General features: G+C 52.1%; 8 protein-coding genes across 8 annotated transcripts; 6 read left to right on the top strand and 2 right to left on the bottom strand.

Moving 5' to 3' along the window:
- Nucleotides 1-1,465: 1,465 nt before the first annotated feature.
- PODANS_4_4040 (uncharacterized protein) lies at nt 1,466-3,171 on the bottom strand (the record flags this gene model as incomplete). The annotated part of the gene is made up of 5 exons (XM_001905710.1): nt 1,466-2,286; nt 2,428-2,610; nt 2,663-2,787; nt 2,878-3,047; nt 3,112-3,171. The coding sequence occupies 5 exons, from the start codon at nt 3,169-3,171 to the stop codon at nt 1,466-1,468; spliced, it is 1,359 nt and encodes a 452-aa protein (XP_001905745.1).
- A 1,697-nt stretch (nt 3,172-4,868) lies between these two features.
- PODANS_4_4050 (uncharacterized protein) lies at nt 4,869-5,987 on the top strand (the record flags this gene model as incomplete). The annotated part of the gene is made up of 1 exon (XM_001905709.1): nt 4,869-5,987. The coding sequence occupies one exon, from the start codon at nt 4,869-4,871 to the stop codon at nt 5,985-5,987; it is 1,119 nt and encodes a 372-aa protein (XP_001905744.1).
- Nucleotides 5,988-6,997: 1,010 nt separating this feature from the next.
- On the top strand, nt 6,998-8,695 carry PODANS_4_4060 (uncharacterized protein; the record flags this gene model as incomplete). Its single annotated transcript, XM_001905708.1, has 1 exon — nt 6,998-8,695. One exon carries the CDS (start codon nt 6,998-7,000, stop codon nt 8,693-8,695), a length of 1,698 nt encoding a protein of 565 aa, XP_001905743.1.
- Nucleotides 8,696-8,968: 273 nt separating this feature from the next.
- Nucleotides 8,969-10,591, bottom strand: PODANS_4_4070 (uncharacterized protein; the record flags this gene model as incomplete). Its single annotated transcript, XM_001905707.1, has 1 exon — nt 8,969-10,591. One exon carries the CDS (start codon nt 10,589-10,591, stop codon nt 8,969-8,971), a length of 1,623 nt encoding a protein of 540 aa, XP_001905742.1.
- A 425-nt stretch (nt 10,592-11,016) lies between these two features.
- Nucleotides 11,017-12,087, top strand: PODANS_4_4080 (uncharacterized protein; the record flags this gene model as incomplete). The annotated part of the gene is made up of 6 exons (XM_001905706.1): nt 11,017-11,268; nt 11,327-11,367; nt 11,495-11,570; nt 11,612-11,813; nt 11,872-11,950; nt 12,009-12,087. The coding sequence occupies 6 exons, from the start codon at nt 11,017-11,019 to the stop codon at nt 12,085-12,087; spliced, it is 729 nt and encodes a 242-aa protein (XP_001905741.1).
- Nucleotides 12,088-15,197: 3,110 nt separating this feature from the next.
- Nucleotides 15,198-16,232, top strand: PODANS_4_4090 (uncharacterized protein; the record flags this gene model as incomplete). The annotated part of the gene is made up of 3 exons (XM_001905705.1): nt 15,198-15,260; nt 15,320-15,659; nt 15,718-16,232. The coding sequence occupies 3 exons, from the start codon at nt 15,198-15,200 to the stop codon at nt 16,230-16,232; spliced, it is 918 nt and encodes a 305-aa protein (XP_001905740.1).
- Nucleotides 16,233-17,586: 1,354 nt separating this feature from the next.
- PODANS_4_4100 (uncharacterized protein) lies at nt 17,587-17,988 on the top strand (the record flags this gene model as incomplete). The annotated part of the gene is made up of 1 exon (XM_001905704.1): nt 17,587-17,988. The coding sequence occupies one exon, from the start codon at nt 17,587-17,589 to the stop codon at nt 17,986-17,988; it is 402 nt and encodes a 133-aa protein (XP_001905739.1).
- A 474-nt stretch (nt 17,989-18,462) lies between these two features.
- Nucleotides 18,463-19,855, top strand: PODANS_4_4110 (uncharacterized protein; the record flags this gene model as incomplete). Its single annotated transcript, XM_001905703.1, has 2 exons — nt 18,463-19,438; nt 19,506-19,855. 2 exons carry the CDS (start codon nt 18,463-18,465, stop codon nt 19,853-19,855), a joined length of 1,326 nt encoding a protein of 441 aa, XP_001905738.1.
- Nucleotides 19,856-20,182: the final 327 nt, after the last annotated feature.

Genomic DNA, 20,182 nt, shown 5'->3' with positions numbered 1-20,182 from the left:
TTTCGACCGTCTCAGGTCCAAGATGTTGGTCCGATGACGACACAGAATGGAGGGCGCCAAAATAGCCTGCGCCAGGGGAGGGGGTCCAAGACAAGAAGTGGACTGTGCGTTTTCCCCTTTCCCGTTTCCCTCGTTCGATTGCCCGCTGTTTCCGGGATGCAGCGGAACGGCAAAGCAGAGATCGAACACAGCGGGAGATGTTCTGTTGCAGAAGGAATCGCTGCGCTCTCGCCGCTTAAGTGCTTCGTTTGGGATCCCGATACGTTGGTTTCGAGAGAAAACAATGATAGAGCCAAGCACGGGCTGTTTAGTGTAAGAGCTCAAGGTGGACTCGATGGCTTTGGTCTTGTGGGGCTAGGGTCAGGCTGATGCGTCACAAAAAGACACAGAAAGCCCATGAGCACAGATGAGGTCTCTCCAGCCATTTCTATTTCTACAACTCGATGTTGGGCTTCCGCACGCATACCGCCTAAGCAGGGATGGAAGGCAATTTTTGGTGTGCCTTATGTCTGTGTGACTGACTGAGCGTAGAGGTGAGGTTTGTCTCGGCTTCATATGCAATGATAGTTTCTGTTTGTCAAGCCATCCGACGTCGGTGAGAACCCTAGCAGATTCCACCACTTGGCATGAGAAGACCCAAACCACATGGTTTAACCCAATGCTTTGGTCTTGGGCTTCACCTCTGAGCTGAACCTCAACAAGCTTTCATCGTGTGTCTTCACGGATTCCATTCGTACACAGACAGACGCACAGAATTTGCATCGGGACCTGGGAAAACCCCGCGCCCAAACATTTGTTTGACCTGTTCCGATTTGCCTCTAGGTTTCCCCCGGCCAATGCTGTGTCTTGGTGATAACTTGGGCTGTCTGTCATACTGTGCCTAACCATCCTTTGGACCCCCCCACAGGGCAGGAAGCTGGGCAGCACCGCCTATCTGAGCTTCCAGGAGTGTCCCCAGACAGCTGATCACATAACTAAACCCGAAAGGCACACTTATCTCCAGGTCCACATGTGTGCCCAAGAGACTATGAAGATACCCTGCTATTAGCTGTGTGATGACGTCGGGAACCTCTTTGCGATTGGTTGTCGTGAGACATCCATCTGCCGAGGATGAGACTGCCCAATTATGCAACTCAGGATAATCCAGTGTCCTCTGGTGGATGTAGATAATATGTATAGTAATGGGGTGTGTTGCCGATGCGATCACGTGAACACTATTGCACTGAATAACGTAAAAGGTCTTGTAAAGTGTGGCATAGGGGCTTTCTTGCTCCTTTCCGCCGTATCTCATATACCATTCAGAACTTTTGGGTTCCAAGATTACCGCAAAATACAACCACGAAATTTTGTAAACCAAATGCATCGCCCTTTTTCCCTGATACACACAACTCCGCAAATGATGGCCCAAAACAAATAAATAATAAAGCCCCTCAGACAGCGCTCAATGACACCCAACCACTAAGCTTTACGCACCAGTCGCAAGCTCGGTAGTCTCGTCACCTCTTACTTCAACGTGAATCGCCTTGCCGTTGGACTGAGTCTCAATTGGCCCCTCATGAAGGTTGAGGTGGAAGCTGCGGATGATGGAGTCGGCATCGTCGATGGCGATTGGCCTGACATCAGCCAACGCCTTGATCTTGGCCGTCACCTCCTTGACCTGATCATCGGTCATCTCCAGACCGAGCTGGCCAACTCTCGTCTTGACGGCGTTCCAGCCAGTGAGACGAGAGGCAAAGTGGACGTAGCGGGTCAGACCGAAATCAGCAGGGTTGAGAATCTCGTAGGTGCTGGGGTTGTTGAGGATGGCCTTGGCGTGGATACCGGCCTTGTGGGTAAAGGCGCAGAAACCGGTGATGGGGTTGTTGAAGGGAGTGTTGATCTCGACGGCCTCGGCGACGAGATCCTCGAGCTCCTTGAGCTTGTGGAGCTTGTACTTGCCCTTGACATACTCAGGGCTGGTGACGACCATGCGAGCCATCAGGCCACCAAGAGGGGTGATACCATTGCGCTCACCAATGCCGAGAACACTGGTATCAATGTGGGTAGCACCGGCCTCGAGAGCACAGTAGGCGTTGGCGATACTGCAGCCGGTATCGTCGTGGAAGTGGGTCTCGATGTCGCAGGACACGACGCCTCTGAGGGTGCGGACAAGGTCGTAGACCTGCCTGGGGGAAGCGCAACCGACGGTATCGGCGATACCGACACGGTGGACACCGACCTTGTCGACGGCGCGGTAGAGGGAGAGGAGGTCGACGAGATCAGAACGGAAAGAGTCCTCGCTGGAGACTGTCGGGGTTGTCAGCTTTTGTTTACTCCACAAGATTTGCCTGAAGGTTCAAGCATCAACGCTGTCTTTCCATTTTACCGACGATTGGCGTCATGTAAAACAGGGACATGGGCTGAACGAAGGGTAAGGAAGTGACTCACAGCGAACCTCGAGGCCCTTGGACTTGATGTACTCGATCACCTCAATGGCAGTCTTCTCAATGTAGGCCATATCCTTGCCGTGGCTGTGCTCGCGGAGGAAGCTGGAGGTGCCAATGACGACGTCCAGGCCGTCAACACCGGTCTCAACAGCGATCTTAGCATCGCGCATGTCGCAGCGAACGTCTGATTCCCTGTTAGCGATGTACCCAACATGAAACCCATCGGTTATACTCACGGGTAAGAATCTTGGCCTTGAGGCCGAGCTTGCAGATGGCCTCGCAATCCCTGCGAGATTGCTCGGAAGCAGCGGGGGAGGTCAGCTCGATGTAGTCAACACCGAAGTCATCGAGAGCCTTGGCACTGAAGTGACAGCCATGTCAACAAGGGATTGTCCTGAATGCGTCCGAGGGAAAGGGGCGAGAAAGGGGGGGTAGGGAAAGGGCCACAAACATCTTGATCTTGGTCTCGGTGTCGAAGTAGGCATTGGCGAATTGTTCACCCTCGCGGAGAGTCGACTCGATGATCTTGAAGCGGCCGACGTTGGAGAGGAAATCGCCTACTGGCTGGTAGGGGTTGGAGCGGAAGTTGGCACCCTGATGATCCCCACCAATGTTAGCTGTCTGTCGCAGGAACAACAACAAGTATCACCACCACAACGGAACCTTTGCGACAGGAACCACATACCCCATTGGAAGCACCGTTTGTGCCATTGGCGGCGCCGTTGGTGTTGCTGGTCTCGCACATTGTGTCTGTCGTCTGTCTGTTGGGTTTGCTGCAGGCGCAATGGGTCGAAAGGGCAGTAAAAGATGTATAGAGATCAAAAGTAAAAATGTCAATCAACAGCTTCCCGATGTCGCTGAAATAGTCGGCGCGGTCCGCCCCTCTCAAACCTGAATGAGTCAATCAGAGTTTTTCGTCGGCAGCTGCCATCGACCCCGCAGTGGCACAAAAGGAAACGCTCTAAACAAGAGCCCCTACAGCTCGCCCAGTAGAAAAAGGAGGGCTTGATTGGCCAAACAGTCTGAAAACGGCCAAGAACATAACGTCACAGGGCCCTGTCTGGGGGTCTTTTATCCGCCGCTTTTTTTTTCCATAACACCGGCCGCGATCGAGAGATCTCCGGGACTCATGTTTTCAATCCTCTATTCCCTACGAGGAGAGAATGTCCGTCTATCACCAACCGGCCGCCCCGTTGAAGCATCACGATGGGGGGCAAACACACATACACACAGTGGCTAATGGGACACGGATATGTACGCATATTGCAAGCACCGTGGTACACGTTAGCCATAACTGGGCGGTCAATATAAAAAAGTTGCATCACAATCCCCGCGCTCTCCAAGTGCCTGGACACAGCATCCGGCAACCCCTGTCCATGCTGAATTGACTAACACGTTTGGGAGCATGTGTCATCGAGGAGTTGGGGTGTGTGTTTGCTGTCCCCTCGACCCTTCCACCGAAGTTCGTCGTTATTGTTACCTTGCTGCACCAAGAGGCTAGAAGGCAAGCAGCCCCATCAGATCCCACTTGAAAGAAGAGATGATTCATCATAGCCATGCGGTGTCATGGGATTCGGCATTGCGTCTCGATAGCGTCCGAGCGTCCTACCGGGTAGGAACATCCACGACGTCCTACATCGGCGGGGTTTACAACTCCAGCAGACATCCACTTTGGTGTTGCCCCGCCCTTATTTCAGGCCGGGATGCCGACGGCAAGGACCTGGCTCGAGCTTTTTTTCACATGGATGGCCCGTGCACTTTCGCCTGTTGAAAATCCGGGGCAGAGGGAGGGGTCTCAGTCAGGCGGGGTCGGCAAACACCTGTTCACCACCACCTCCTACCTGTACGACTGTCACCATCCAGCCCAACGCAAGGCACACGCTTCGGCCGCCTTGACCGTGGAAACCCGATACCCGGCCGGAACCCGCCTTGACGTTACACCGGCGGTCCCGTTGATACCGGCCCCGCGACTTCTGTTCGCGGGCTCCTGTTTCGTGTCCATATAAGCCCAGAAGCCTAGAGCCGTGTCGTCAGATCATCCGTATTGGCTGGACCCGGCGCTAGGCGGGTTGGCAACCGTCAGTGAGGGCGTGGCCTGATTTTATCTGCATCCTGCAACCTTTCGATTCCTCTGCGAGTGTTGCATGCGTTGGGAACCTGATCTGCCTGAACGTACGCTCTTGTCTCTCTGATCAGCTATAAATACGGAAGGCTCTTGGGGGAAGGCGTGGCAAGTGTCAGCGTCCGTACTTGATCTCTCGATACCTAATCGCACACACTCACACACGTGCAACTCACCTATCTCACTTCCCCATATATTATCCCGTATCCTTATCCGTACTTGTGACGATCCCGTCCTTACCCGTCTCATCTATCTTATCTATCTACCCATTTTCTCAACATCCCTACATACATCATCTTCCCCTAAACCACCACGTCAAAATGTGTATAGTGCTGCTTACAACATCCCACCCCAAATACGCCCTGGTCGTCATCGACAACCGCGACGAGTACATCCTGCGCCCAACGAGCAGACCCCACTGGTGGAAAGCTACCCCAGAAACCCCCGCCGTTAACGGCTCGACCAACGGGGTAGCAAAGGCCGCTCCACCGGCCGAGGTCGAAGTCCTCTCCAGTCGAGATCTCCAGCGAGCCGAGCGAGGGACGTGGCTCGGCATCACCAAGGGTGGAAACTTTGCCGTCCTTACAAACTACCGGGAAACGGACACCCACGATGTTGCCCATCCGGTACATGGCAAGCGCAGCCGTGGAGGCATGGTGACGGCATGGCTTGGCGCTGACCCGGCCGAATCGACAGAGCGGTTTGTGACCCACATGCTGGAAGACGGTGGAGTAAAGGGGGTGGGTGGCTTCTCCTTGATCTGCGGAAAACTCAGAAAGGCGAAGGGGGATAGCAACAACATTGACCCCCTGGCCATCATCTCGAACCGTTGCGACCATGTTGGGCAGGTTCCATGGATTTGTGGAGAGCGCGGCTCCATCTACGGCTTGAGCAACGCCACATATTTGCATCCGGAACAGGAAGATAAGGAGGAGGAGCTATGGCCCAAGATTCGGGAAGGCCGCGAAGCAATGCTCCGTGCTGTCACCGAAAAGATGGACGAAAAGGAACTCCAGGAGGCACTGTTCGAAATTTTGGACACGGATAGGTTTCCGTCCGACCACACCATGGACCTTGAGGAAGGCATCCCGTTGCTCAAGGACTCGATTTTCATCCCTGCCTTTGGCGGCAAGTCGCACCAAGAAGAAATGGCAGAGGCCAGACTGCGAGGACAAGTGAAGCACAAGGATCGTGATTCGCCGGCAGCCGAAGTCTTGACCATCGTGGCTCGCCCAGACGACCAGCCCAATGGCTTCCAAACTGGCCTCTACGGCACGCAACGACAGACCATCATTCTCGTGGATTGGGATGGCAATGTGACCTATACTGAGAGAGCTCTCTGGGACCCTCATGGGAACCCCATCCCAAGAGGCTCTGGGGATGAAACATTTAGATTCAAGATTGAGGGCTGGGAGAAGGAAGAGGAGCTCTGCAACTAGCATTGTGCAGGATCTCAGACTGGTTCCAATAGCTCAGTCGTTTCAATGACGAGCTTTTGGTCGGTGAACTGAGCAGGAATAGAGAGGAGGATACCTTTGGATAGTTGTTTTATGTTTTTCCCCCCATGATAGAAAATTGTTACTTTGCATTTGCTTTCGTCTGAGCCAGGTCATATTATGTCTCTATCTTGGCTTATTGTCTTATAGTGGTCTCGAGTCGATATGGCGGCCAGCGCCACACTCTGCCCAAGTGAAGGGGCAGAAGTCGCAAACCGAGGACCTCTTGCCTGTTGTTGACATTGGTCCCTATCCATATTCCCCGACGTTATTTGACGCCCCGTAGCAACTGCCTTTGCAACTTCCTGCTTTTTTATCTTAATCTAAGGAGTCAGAATTTTGCTCTGTTGTCTTTGGAAGGTGCGTAGCATGGATGTGGCCGTCAATGAACTTGGGTGTTTGTCTGCAGCTGGTCCCGCTTGTAACCATCTCCCCCATACATCTCTCTCCCTGCTTTTCTTCTCGACAATCAACATTGAGTCCATTATGCCCCGCTGACCCGCCATGAACAGAAGTAACTTGCACTGCTGCGCAGATTCGGACGCAAGCTCCGGCAATTCGGACGACGAACTCTGCTCCCAACACCCCCTCCACAGCGTTGCAAACGAGACTTCAAAGAAAATCGACGGCATCAACAGGAAGCTCCAACAGCTTGAGTTGCTTTCAACCACCGCCAAAGACATTGACGCCACCCTCAAAGGTCTTACTGCTGCACTTGTCATTTTGTTTGTCTTATTTAGTCGTATTCTGTTCGCCACAGTTCGCATCACACTTCTATCGTCTCACTCGACCTACACTGTTATAAAGTGCTCGCTTCAAACCGATCTGGTGACTCTTAGGCACGTCGTCAACCTCTGGTTGGTATTCCTGTTTCAGGTTGCGACCCTCGCCGGTGCAGCAGTATTCGCCATTGTTTCTGTGGTCGTGGCAGCCTTCAGGATTTTCCTCCAGTCATGGAACCGCCCGCTCGACGACATGGCTGGACACACACCTCCAGCTGGGTGCAAAGACGCGCTTCAACTAAATCCACCCGTTCCGAAACGAAGGCAAGAAAATCTACCTCTGTCACCAGAATCCCAATCAGTGGGCCTATCGGCAGAGTAACTCGAAACGGAACGCCTCTCGAGGACACCAACTTGATGCGTCCCTCAGACATGTCCAAGCCAGCAAGCACTTACCCACATCCGACCCCTTTTGTTACAACGGTAGATTACCACAGCATTGACAACAGCCGGATGACAGAGAACCAGAGGCCTGCTGACAACACTTCATTACCTCCCCCTCGACAGGGATTGCTCACCAAATCCAGAACTTTCAGTGTCCTCTCTAGCATTACCAACTCATTGTCACGGGCCTCCCTTATTCACCATGGCAGTACTAGTCGAAATGATAGCTCAAGCTCTTCCCAACCAAGGGTCACCCCGCCAGTTATTGCGATACCTCGAAAACAACCTCCTGTGGCCACCAGATGTTCCATGGAGCCCCTCCTGAATGACAGCCAATGCCAAAAACCCCCCTGTCAGGAGGCATCTCCCCCTCTACCAGACAACCCACGATTCGTCACCACGGCAATGCCGTCCCAGTACTGGTCGGGTCGTTTTGCGGCCCTTGACGACAAGTTCCATAATGAAGTGCTGCTTGGCAGGAATCTCAACATGGTTGTTGAGGCCCAGACGAACCGCTCAGGCAATGCAGGAACCGGCAGCAGCAACTCCGCAGCCCGTGCTCAGAACAACCCTTCGGCATCGGCATATTCACTTATTCGCCCAGTACCACAGTTGGCAGGGTTAGCGAGGTATAATCAGGGACTGCCGTCTCGGCAGACTACTTCTCATGAGCATTCTTTCCAGGGGCCTGTGAGCCGGATCCCACAGTCTGCTACGAGCGGAGCCATTCTCCAGACGACGCCCTACTCGACGCGTACCCGTGAGCAGCAGCAGCCGCCCGGGTCTGCGGCTAGTACTAGAACGGCGGCGTATTATCACAAGCCGCTTTTTTCTCGACCGCCCTCGTATGAGCAGTCGGTTGGGCTATCTGGAACAGCCACTGCGCCTGTGTCGCCTATTTTTGAGGGATCGAGTGATTCGCTTGACTCGGTGGTGCCGGCTTTACCGCCTACGTTGGGGTTTCCTGGTCCCAAGAGGTCACATCTAAGTGGTGTACATGTTCAGGGTTATGCCTCGAGCTTGAGCAGTGAGGATGGGAGTGTGGTGACTGTGGAGGGGGATTATTATACGCAGGGTAGGGGAGTGGTTGTTAATAATGCGGCGATGTTGACGGATGATGATGCGAGGCGTAGGAGGGTGTTGGTTCATTTGGAGGCTATGTGCGTTACTGAGACGGCGAGGGAGTCGCTTCGGGCGTGGAGGATTGCGTATGCGAGGAAGACGGGGAGGGCGGTGTTGCTTCCTTGTGGGGAGACGATGGAGGGGGCGTGTGGGAGGGGGAGGGCGGAGAGGGAGAGGGAGAGGCAGCATTTGGTTTATGGGTTGGGGAAGGGGAGGGAGATTGTGAAGAGGTTGAGGAGGAGTTTGGGTGGTGTTACGGGGAGTGGTGGTGGTGGTAGTGGGTATTGTCATGCTCATCATGTGAATGCGTATGATGAGGAGGTACCTAGGAGGAGGGGTGGGATGATGATGGGGATGATGTAAGGGGATGTGTGTGTATGATCAGTGGTCTGTACATTAGGGGGCCAGAAAGAGCATGTGGATTTGTATGAGTATAAGTTAGATACCCGTCTTGATGGAGGTAGCATTTTTGCTAGGTTAATGCGAGGAAGTTAGTTTGGGCCAATGTTTTATCTCAGCTTGATTCTGGTTTCCCGGTGAGAAAAAACCGTTGTGCTAGAACTTTTCGCTCAACAATGATCATTAGCCATGTTACTCTGAATCCCAGAAAAGCACGTTCCCTTGTAGGGTCGTTTCCTAATTCCCCTTCTTCCTTGCCTTCAAGAATTCCCTAATCTGCTCCACCTTGCTGACGAAAAACGTGCCTTTCCGATCATCCTTCCAAACCAAGACCCCTATCTCGGTCGCGTACTCCGCCAGCTGCCTGTACTCCTCCACGCTCTCGAAGTCTTTGAACTGGAACCCTGGCGTCTTTTGCATCCTCTGACTCTCCAGCTGCCACAGTCGGATCTGATCCATCACCGTCGGCGGGATTACCGTCGTGCCCCTCGCCGCGGCGGCGCGCCTCATTTGTGGGTGTGCATGCGCGACAAGGTAGTCAATGATTTGGTTCGCCGTGATCCCTTCCTTGATGGCTTCCTGGACTGATTCTCTCGTCAATCTGGCGGTGACCATGTTTGGAAACCGCATGTGTAGCCGGCAGAACAGCTTGAGGATGGCGATTTGCAAAGGGGAGGAGGTGTAAGCATAGATACGATAGTTTGTTTCAACTACAATCCCGCCGTTTTCATCCGCCGGTGCTGTTGGGGTGGAGTCTGCTCCCAGACTGCCCGCGTCACCGGGGGTTTTCTTCGTGGCGGCATCGATGCTGGCTGATACTGACCTCATGGTTGATAAGGAGGTAAGAGTGGTGGCTAATCGGGTTGGGTAGTATTGCTGTGGTCTGTCACGGTCGATGTATATCAGGCCAAAGTCAGCCAGTGCGGGGAGCATGTTCTTTCGGGTTTCGGTCAAAGCAGAAGTGTCGTATGCGCGGCCGAGCTCGAGGGAGGCGAGCATGAAGAGAAAGGAGAGCATTTCGACATTGTCGATGGCTGTTCCTGTTATGTCGGTGCCTTGCTCTTTGGCGAGGGCTTTGTTGCGGTCGGCGGCTTCGAGCCAGAGGAGGAGGAGGGTCCAGACTTGGGCGTTGGCTTCTTGGAGGAGGAAGTTGAAGCCATGCTCGCTGATTTGGACGAGACCGCCGGCGCCTTCGCGGACGAGACCGCCCATTTTGAGGAGTTCGCGGACTGCTCGTTTTGGGCCGCCGCCTCCGGAGCCGTGTCGGCCGCCGGACTCGTTGGCTTTCATGGGGACGCTGTTGACGACGTAGTAAAGGATGTCTTGCCATATTCTCCCGGCCCATTGGTCGAGATATTGGATGTGTATCTTTGGGTCGGTAGGTAATGTGCTTGGTACGCCGAAGCTGTTGTGTGATCCGCCGCCCTCGAGGGCGAGTCGTAGAGATTTTTTGAAGTTGGCTGTGAGTTGAATATCTTGTGCTTTCTTGGCCCTGGTCGACTGTGATAACTGGGCGATGTGTAGTGAGCGCAGCCTCGCGATCGCTCTATTGCTCGTGCCTTTGCCTTCTGGTCGCGTCCAGAGCTCGATATCATTTGTCGTAAGGGGGGTCGGACTGTATAGCAGGGCCTGAACATATACCTTTGCTGTAGGCGCGTGTCCGTTAGTCACGGTGGTCCGGAGAGAAGGGGGAGGCGTGTACCTAAAGGTGGAAGCATGCGCCGAAAGATAGCAAAGGCGGTGGAAGGCTGCTGGTACAGCTTTCGAAACGTTGCGCCTGGCAGCTTCTCCAAGTAATCGTCGAGCAAGAAGGACGAGGGGCCAAAGGACGACATGATGGCGGCTGGCTGCCCGGCACATGCGTTGGCTTTCGTTGTCGATTCCCTCGATTATTTCAGGCGGCTTAGGTTTCACTTAGCGCATTCTTTGGCGGTTATGTAATTTGGATTCGTCGGGGGTATCGTCAAATATCGAAGGCACGGAATTGCGAAGGTAGTTGGTGTTTGGCTGAGATGTCGTGGATTGATTGTCGCAGGCACTGTTCAGCGGCAGGCATCCCCAAAATCTAGAAGGCTGCCGCCAAAAGAATAGCAGGGATGGCTGAACAGGGATCCGCATTTCGGCTAGTTCCGTTGCTCTCCCGTGCTGTCGGGTGTGAAGGTGCGCGCCAGTTGGTGCATGTCTAGGTTTACACTAAACACACCTACCCTTGGTTCAATGGGAGCATCTTCATCGAGATCCCCTACTTAATGATCATTTGCTAAAGTCAGCCAGCATGGTTCTCAATGAAGACTCTGACATCTCGACCAAACGGGCACCTTGATAGCCATGGTCGGATTCCCCACATCCCGGCGCCGGTTATCGGGCGGGACTCGCACGACGTCACAAAGTGGGGGTTCGGGTTGTCTCAACCAGCTGAATGCGATATGTTTTCAAGCAGTTTGAACCCTCCTTTAAACCCTCGGGTAAACTGTGTGTATCGGAGCGCTACCAAAATGACCGGAGTGAAGCTGCAGCCAACAAGATTTGTGAGATCGGTATGACAAGTCCCTTGTGCCCATTCCAGGAACACCTCAGGTTACTAACGTGACAAAGGTTCTCAAATCCTTCATGGCCGAGTCTGGTCTGGAGCCGAGGTACGTCTTCGGGGTTGCGATCTGGAATTCAGGGACATATACCTAACCCTGTATTTGACTTCAGACTGTTCGGACCCCATGTGAGTCGCAGTCCCCTGATCGTCTGAAGCCTGAAGTTGCTGACCAGGGTGGTGAAGCTACGTGTTGTGAATGCATCGAAGGGCAGAGTTGATCTTGAGCTGGACATAACGAAAGACCACACAGTATATATCCCCTGCGGCTTTCTTGTCGTCTTGCAAGGTAGCTACTTACAAACCCTCACAAGAACCGCCTCAAGATCATCCATGGAGGCACAATTGCCAGTCTGGTCGACCTGGGTGGCTCCCTAGCCGTCGCCTCGGAAGGTCTGTATGCTACTGGCGTTTCCACAGACCTAAACGTCACCTACCTCAAATCGGGGGGCAAAGTGGGAGATAAGCTTCAAGCGGTTGCGGAGTGCGAAAAGAGTACGTACATGCTGTTCAGGATCTCTGCCCTATGCTCTGACTGACACTTTTTGTACAGTTGGCCCAACCTTGGCCTTCACCAAGGTTACCTTTACGAACCCCCTGGGAGAACTGGTAGCCAGGGGCAGCCATACCAAGTAAGTTTTGCTCTTGCTTTACCCAGAACCACGTGCCTAATCAGTAATCGAATTGCAGATATGTCAAGGCAGCATGGAAAGGAAGCCACCCATATACTCCTCCCGAGGGGGCTGAGATTGCGGATGAAGTTGACTGATCCGTGTGTTCCCGAATGTATATAACTCGAATGAACATGAACCTGGGCGGAGTAGAACGGTCGTTGCATGTGTGAAGGTGATACCCCTGAATTGAGATTCTATCACCGTTTGTTTGCCACGAAGCGGAGTCAGAGGGCTATCTATCAGGTACCGGCCGTGATTTTTTCATGCTCCGTATTGGGCCTCCCTGACAGGTTCAGTTATACCGCTTTCATCTCTTGTGAGCCACTGCTGATTGCGAAACAGCGCAAACCGATGGTGGCACTTTGGCACCTCGTGGCCATCGGGGTCTGTGTCTCGTGGCAGGCAACGAAACGGGAGCTTGGTGTTTACTCGTCGTCATCTACCATGCTCGCCATCCTCCAGTGTAAAGAGTCTTCCTCTTTCCTTCATTTTTTTCATTTCCTTGAACCTTGCCGTACCCAAACTGCAACCGAAATCTCCGCAAACATCTCTCGGTTACATCCCCAGGCGCAGTTAACATGAAGTTTTGCTTTTCTGCCTTCGCCCTCGTGGCTTCTGCCTTCGCCCTCACACCTCCTGTCAAGCCCTACTTCTGGCAGCCTTCCTCTGCTATAGTCTTGCCGGCCCTCAACTTGACCGGCAACATCTCCCCATTCACGGGCAATAACGCCAGCTTCAACGCCCCTTGGTATACTCTCAACCAAGCTGGCCATTCTGTCCGGATAACCGGCGGCAGCCTTATCTCTTTGGCGGAAGCGAACATCACCATGCCCTTCTTCTCAGCTACCAACTATACACAGTGGATCGAGTTCGCAGTCACCAGCGACGGCATCGTCGAATGTCGTCACTCCACCTTCCGCGCTGGTGTTGCTATCACCCAAAATCTCACCTCGAACACCGCCCCCCAATACTACACCTTCTACACCACGCAGATTGGAGGTCAATTGTACACCCGGAGTTCGAGGTTCTCTCTGGCGACGGAATTGGTGTCCAGATCATTGCCAATTCGAGCAAGTCGGGTATGGTCGAGTTCTACAACGGGAGGACCAAGGCCTTCTGGAATCAAGACGTCAACGATATCATATACCTGCGCTGTGCTTGAAGGGTGCGAACTGGGCGGCTGCCTGCTCTCTGCTTCTATGGTATCCCCCATAAATCTATGGTTCAGTGGAAGGGGATGAAGTGGGGGACGGCTGAAAATAGCGTCTATGAAGCTGACAAAGGGCCCGGAAAACTGCATACCATGCACATCGTGAATAGTACGGCCAATTGGGACATATTGGTGTGGAGTGCCTGGAACAACATGACAAACGGGTTGGATTGTAAGATCATGGACCGAGAGTGGAGACATAAATTCGACAAGCCTCCTCAATAACACGCCTCTAGCTGTCTTCGGCATATAGTCAACAATTGATCAAGGGGTGTTTCTGCATTGCTAACCCCATATTTGTATGGAAAAATCGTCTTCTCGCTGTTCACCGATTGTTGCGTGCATCTCTCGCACTGCCTTTGACCTGTGAATGGGACAAACCAACTGAAGCCCGTTTGTGAAGCTGTGATGGATTCAGTGGGTGGTAGTGGTGGAAGTGATGGTGCATAACAGTTCAGGGGCACCAGTTCTTACGGTAAGTATTTCAATGTAATAGCGGGTGCCCTGGCCATTGAACCTTTGCGTAGGGAAATCTGTGAATAATTGCAGTGTTTGAAAGTGATTATGGCGAGTAGGTTGGAATATTGCTGCATGGCTGGTAGCTTGGCACGAAGTAGGGGTTGGTTTTGCCCAGGAGAAAAGAACTTTCAATGCAGGCTTGTGCAAATGCCTGGTATGTTAAGGGCTGTTTTATGTAGGAAGCTAGTCTGTTTTGTCTAGCTACCCTCTATCGACCGATATGGGTCGTGAAGTACTCGATAATGGCAGGTTTGGGGGGCGATAGACCGCAGCAATATTGTGTCAGATGTTCTAGTTGCGAGTTGATTCAGTTGATAGTGAGACAAGACATGATGGTACCCTTGCCACAAAATAATTGGGACACCAAAGTAGGTTAACATGCCCTAAAAGATAGTCCATAGGCTTTTAAATATAATATATGGGCCTTTAAAAATAGTCAATAGGCCTTCTGAAGTATTTTGAAGGCCTATTAACTATCTTTGAAGGCGGAATAATTATCCTTTAAAGTATAGTTTATAATATGATATAGGTAAACTTACTTTTATATATTAACTATTTTATAATGAGGGAGGATGGTCCTTCGTCTTTTGTCCTGTTACTTTGCAATAAAAGTTGTGAGATTTTTGAAAGTGATGTTGACTCTGTGGCTACTATCCCTTTATGGATGGCACCTACTCCCTTATACCGCCGGTCTTTATGATTGGGTTTGAATTGAAAGAAGATTGCACAACAAAATCTAGACTCAGACCTAGTAAAGCTAGAATAGGGGCCGTATAAAGCTAGGATAACGAGCATGTAAAGCTAGGATAGCGGGTATGGAAAGCTAGGATAGACGTTGAAAATAATATGCCTCTTGCACCAGACCCGCCTTTAAAACAGTGGAAATCCAACTCAAAGCTTTATTTCTAGGACGCACTCCTAACATGGGTTTGCGTACAGTTGCTTGAGAAACTACCTTACCTATTCACCCCTGTACTTAGGAAGCACCTCGTCTACTGTCTGCATATTGGAGACTGATACAGACCCTGCAACACACCATAGACACCCTTAACCGCAGACTGGCGACAGTAACACTTTTCCCTGGTCTCCAAACGACTTGATCAATGATGTCAGTAATGTCAAGGAGTGATATGAGCGCAATGCGTTGAACTTGTGTCACTCAGTTGGATTACCAATCGGCGGATTTTGCGGATTTTGTGTTGCACCGTGTCCGAGTTTGTAAAGTTGGCTTAAAGAGGCACATCGCAGTCTCTTAATATGGCATTAGTTGTAAAGTTGAATTCTCTCTTGTTGACCGTGTTGTATAACCAGTTTTTTGTAGCCTGAGAAGTGATTACATCATCGCACCCACTTAACCCCCCTCAATCCCTCGCTTTTTGACACATTCCCCTCGGTTCATCCCAACCTGCTCACAATCATCATTATCTCATCCCATCCACACTGGCAATCTGAACTACCTAATAAAAACTTCTGAAAATGACTGCCTCCATAGCACAAGCTACCAAAACCATCGTCGCTACAGGCACATCGTCGGGGTTGGTATGTTACTCCCCGCTGATCCCCTCATTGGAGTTCATTTCACTCACACTACTCTCCAGGGCTTTGAACTCATCAAACAACTCCTCAGCTCTCCCACTTCCCTCAGCCCCTCCACCACTCACCTCAACCTTGTCCTCGGAGCCCGCGACACCAACCGTTCCGGTCAAGACTACAATGCGCTCTCGTACCCCAAGACTGATCACATCCTGTCTATCCTTCCCCTCGAGCTCTCCAGTCTAAAGTCAACCGCCTCCTTCGCCAATGCAACACTCGAGCGTCTCGGCCCGGACGGAAAGATCGATTACTTGCTCCTCAACGCTGCGGTCTCTGACGGGACAGACAAGCCCGCGAAGGAGTCCAAGTCTGGGTTTTGTGAGGCGTTTGTGGTTAATTTTCTTTGTAAGTGGTGTTGACATCATCATTTTGATTTCGAACCATTAGGTCTGACAGGAAACAGCCCAGCATTACCTCGTTCACTTGCTCGAGAAGAAACTGATTGATTCCTCTACGAGAATCATTTTTGTTTCCTCGGGCGCCATCCGTCGGGTTACTGACCCCTCGACGTTGGAGAAGGACTTGAAAGTTGGGTCTGGGGTGGAAGCCAACGACACGTACTCTCAGACAAAGTTCTTGAATTTGTTGAGTGCGCAGTGGTGGCGGAGGAGGCTGGAGGGGAAGTGCAGGGTTGTTGCAGTTTCTCCGGGGCTGATTCCTAACACTGGAATTGGGAGGGGCTCGGGAATGAAGTTGAGTATGGATATGCCTGATGCGAAGAGCGTGGAGCATGGGGCAAAGAGCATTCTGGCTGCGTTCACGAGGGATGATTTCCCGAAGGATAGGGAGCAGATGTTTTTGACGAGCTGGGGGGAGTGGTGGGAGAAGGGGGTGTATGAGAAGGTGTTGGATAAGGGGTTGCAGGATAAGTGGTGCTGGTCAAAGGAGGAGATTGAGAAGAGGGAGGGGTTGAACTAGGTTCACTCCAGTCCACTTCTCTCTCCTCTTCGTTCACAGTTTCACTATAGACAATCCAACATTGATAGATGCACATATCCGGTATCTGGCGAAAGATGTAGGCCTCTATGTGTGACGAACCCCTGTCCAGAACCTCTGAAAGGGATACTAGTTGAAGGCGCTTCTGAACAATACTGGTTCGGTACAGCTAAACAGTGTACAACAATGGCTTGTCTCAATCACAATTGTCAAGATACTAACGAATGTGACTTGTATTGCATACTGCGGAACTATCTGATGCCCATCTAGTTCCTCCGTATATATAGGCCTCAGGGCTCTGAACTGATCATGGCCAAGCCACCCTGATCTCGTCCTTATTGGCCCAGTCCGTGATCATGGTGATCATGCTCCGATCACCCTGATCACCTCCTGATTGGTTGACCTTATCTAATCTAACGATTGGCTGAGCACGTCCTGCACCGCTCGTACTGTCTAACCTGCATGTTGGCTTAACTGTGACACTGTGACATTTCTAGACAATTGGTTCTGTGCAGCTAAACAGTGCACAACAATGGCTTGTCTCTATCACGATAGTCTGAAACCAACGAATGTAACTTGTATTACATACTGCGGAACTATCTATAAGCTATTTAGTTCCTCCGTATTATATAGACCACCATTTTCCTGGATTATTATCTTCCATTAATGATCCCTAGAGCCGGCCGGATCGTTTCCTGGATCATACTCTGGACCCAATGATCCTCTCCTGGTAGGTCTGTTTCCTGTTCCTCTGATTGGTTGTCCCCTTCTCCCTTTTGATTGGCCGATGCTGCCGGGAGTCCGCATTCAAGAACGCAACCACCTGCCACAAGTCATTAGTCGTGCCCTCCTCACCTCACCTCTCAGAACACCAAACGTCCCAACCCCGCTTCAGCTCCCAACAACGAACGAAGAGCTCGCCATCTTCATCGCCTCCCCTGACCCCGCCAACACCCAATTCTTCCCCTCGAGGAAGAGACTCACTCGTCGCTCTCGCATCAGGCCTGCCTCGATCTTCCACCCGGAAGACCCCTCCCTCACACCGGAAGAACACTTCCCCTTGCAAACCGTCCGCGCCCCCGACCGCCCAGTCCACCCCCGCTTCGTCAACAGGTTTAACAGCAGGGAAATTTTACTTGTTATCGACGCGTCATGTATCAATAACGGCCGCCACGCGGATAAATCCTCCCCTCCCATTGGCAGCTCCTCCTTCAAGTTCAAGAACTCACCTGGAATCCTAAATGCGGCTGTGACGCTCCCTTTGTCAGAGTAGTACAATGGGCCCATTACCGGGACAATCGCCTTCTGTCTTGAGGAGGAACCCCAGGGTAATGTAATGGATCACACTTCCAATCGGGCTAAACTCCGCGCTGTGATTGCGGCGTTGCAGTTTAGGAGTTGGCATGGGGAGGGGTGGAGGAGGGTGGTGGTGTTGACGGATTTGGAGTATATCGTCAAGGGGGCTACGGAGTGGTTGCCTAAGTGGGTGGGCAGGCGGTGGAGGAAGTCGAAGGCTGTGAGGTCGGGCAGGAAGTATGCCAATCGGGACTTGTGGGGGGAGTTGCAGCATAGGATTGAGGAGCTGGGGGGTGAAGGGTGTGAGGTTTCGCTTTGGCTGGTGAGGGATGGGGAGTTGATAAGGCAGACGAAGGCGGCGGCGAGGCTGGCGGCGTGGGAGGGGAAGAAGGAGGGGTTGCCGGTGGAGAGGTTTACGAGGTTATTTGGGATTATGATATGAGAGATGACGGGGGATGTGAGCGAGAGGTGTGATGTGGATGTTGGGATCTGATGAAGAAGATCTGGGAGGCTGTGTGTTGGGACGCGATTCAATGAGTGAGCAGGTGAGGTCACGTCCATCCAAGCCAATGAGGCCTGGGTCAATTGTCTTTTTCTTCATTTTTCTTTCCTTCGACAGAATGTTTACCAACATCCCCAGGTACTTCGTACAACCTCAAATTAATGTTCATTAATTGCTACCTACCGGCAGTCTGGTCGCTGCGGGCCGAGAGCGGATTCATGCAGTGCCGAAGGAACTGTGGAATCGCGGGGAACGGCCAATGTGGGGTGCTCGGCTTCCATCGGGCCAGTCCCGCACTGGAGTTACTCAAGCACCACCCTTCTTCAAGCGGCACAAGCCATAAATGTTTAGAACAGCTCTTTCAACTCATTCAAAAGTCACCTATACGACCAAGCACTACGAGTTACGGACAAGATGGCTAACGAATCCTGGATCTCCCACTACAGCCCCTCAAATGACTTCTCTCTCGCCAACATCCCCTTCGGCATCATCAGCACTCCGGAGGACCAAACACTCCGCCCAGCCATCGCCATTGGAGGCTTTGCACTGGACTTGAAAACATGGCTGGCCATAGTGAACAAGAAGAAACTCGCCGACGTCTTCTCAGGTGTTGATATTGATCAGCTTGACCATGCTCTAAGCCAACCCACCCTCAACGGTTTCGCTGCTCTTGGACGGCCGGTGCACAGAATTGTACGAAAAGGACTCCAGGATCTATTACACAAAGACACGCCATATGCAGAGCTCCTCAGGGATGACGAGAATGCCAGGACCAAAACCTTGAGCAGGCTGAGCGATGTTACGATGCACCTTCCAATGGAGATTGGAGACTACACCGACTTCTACGCAGGCTATCACCATGCCTATGCGGTTGGTGTCATGTTCCGCGGGCCAGAAAACGCCCTCCAGCCAAATTATACGCACTTACCGGTTGGATACCACGGTAGGGCATCGAGTATCGTGGTGGATGGGACGCCAATTCGGAGGCCAGTAGGTCAGATACTGCTGGACCCGAAAGCTGAGCCAAAGCAACCTGTGACTGGGCCTACGAGGAAACTGGATATCGAGCTTGAGCTTGGGTGCTTCATCTCAAAGCCTAACAAAATGGGCGAGTCTGTAGATGTGAAACAGGCTGAGGAGCACATCTTTGGCTATGTGCTCCTGAACGACTGGAGCGCGAGGGATATTCAGGCCTGGGAGTATGTGCCGCTGGGGCCGTTCAATGGCAAGAACTTCGGGACGACAATTAGTGCCTGGGTGGTGCTGGCAGATGCGCTAGAGCCGTTCAAGGTGAAGACCGAGATTGATAACAAGACCGAACTGCAAGAGTATTTGAAGGGCGAGGAGGATAAAACAGTGTTTGACATTAAGTTGGAAGTCGATTTGACAAGTGAGTGCTGTTGACCTGGTTATTGTCAACTGGAAGAGGGGATGAGACTGACACATATACTTTATAGCTGCTGATGGGAGCACAACTACCATTGGAAGGACAAGCTCGAAGTATTTGATGTGGTCATTTCCACAGATGATTGCGCATCATACTCTGGGTGGCTGTTCGATGCGTCCTGGTGACTTGCTTGGATCTGGGACAATTAGTGGCCCAGGTGGTGTCGAGGAGAGGGGGAGCTTGCTGGAGATGACTGAGAACGGGAAGAAGGAAGTATTGCTGGCCGGGATGCATGCCAGAACGTTTTTGAAGGATGGTGACAGCATTACACTGAGAGGATTTTGTGCTGATGACGGCAAGGGAGTACGTGTTGGGTTTGGGCGCTGTTCAGGAACAATCTATGGTGGCCCACAGAGATGATTACTGTAAAATAGCCCGGAGTTCTTTTTGGTGTTGAAGAATAGACGTAGGATCATTCTTTGTTGTAGGCATCCACGCATCAAAAGTTGGTCGTTGCTTCGATATCTGGGAGCCGTGCCAAGGCGTCATAGCTTCCCCGGAGAACGCGGGGATCTCCGCTTTGCCAGCCAAACTAGCACCAATCTGGAATGGCGTACGATTGTGCCAGGGCATCGAACACAGCAAGAGGAAGTTGGAAGGACAAAAGGGCGGAAAAGAGCGGCAATCCTTATCACGTGGACGCGCTGCCAAAAGGGATTGTGCTGACATTTGGGTGGCTTGTCCCCT

This window comes from Podospora anserina, chromosome 4 (assembly GCF_000226545.1).
Source record: "Podospora anserina S mat+ genomic DNA chromosome 4, supercontig 4".
Lineage (NCBI taxonomy): Eukaryota > Fungi > Ascomycota > Sordariomycetes > Sordariales > Podosporaceae > Podospora > Podospora anserina.
Note: the sequence above shows the minus strand (reverse complement) of the source record. Positions and strands in the feature narration are given on the sequence as shown.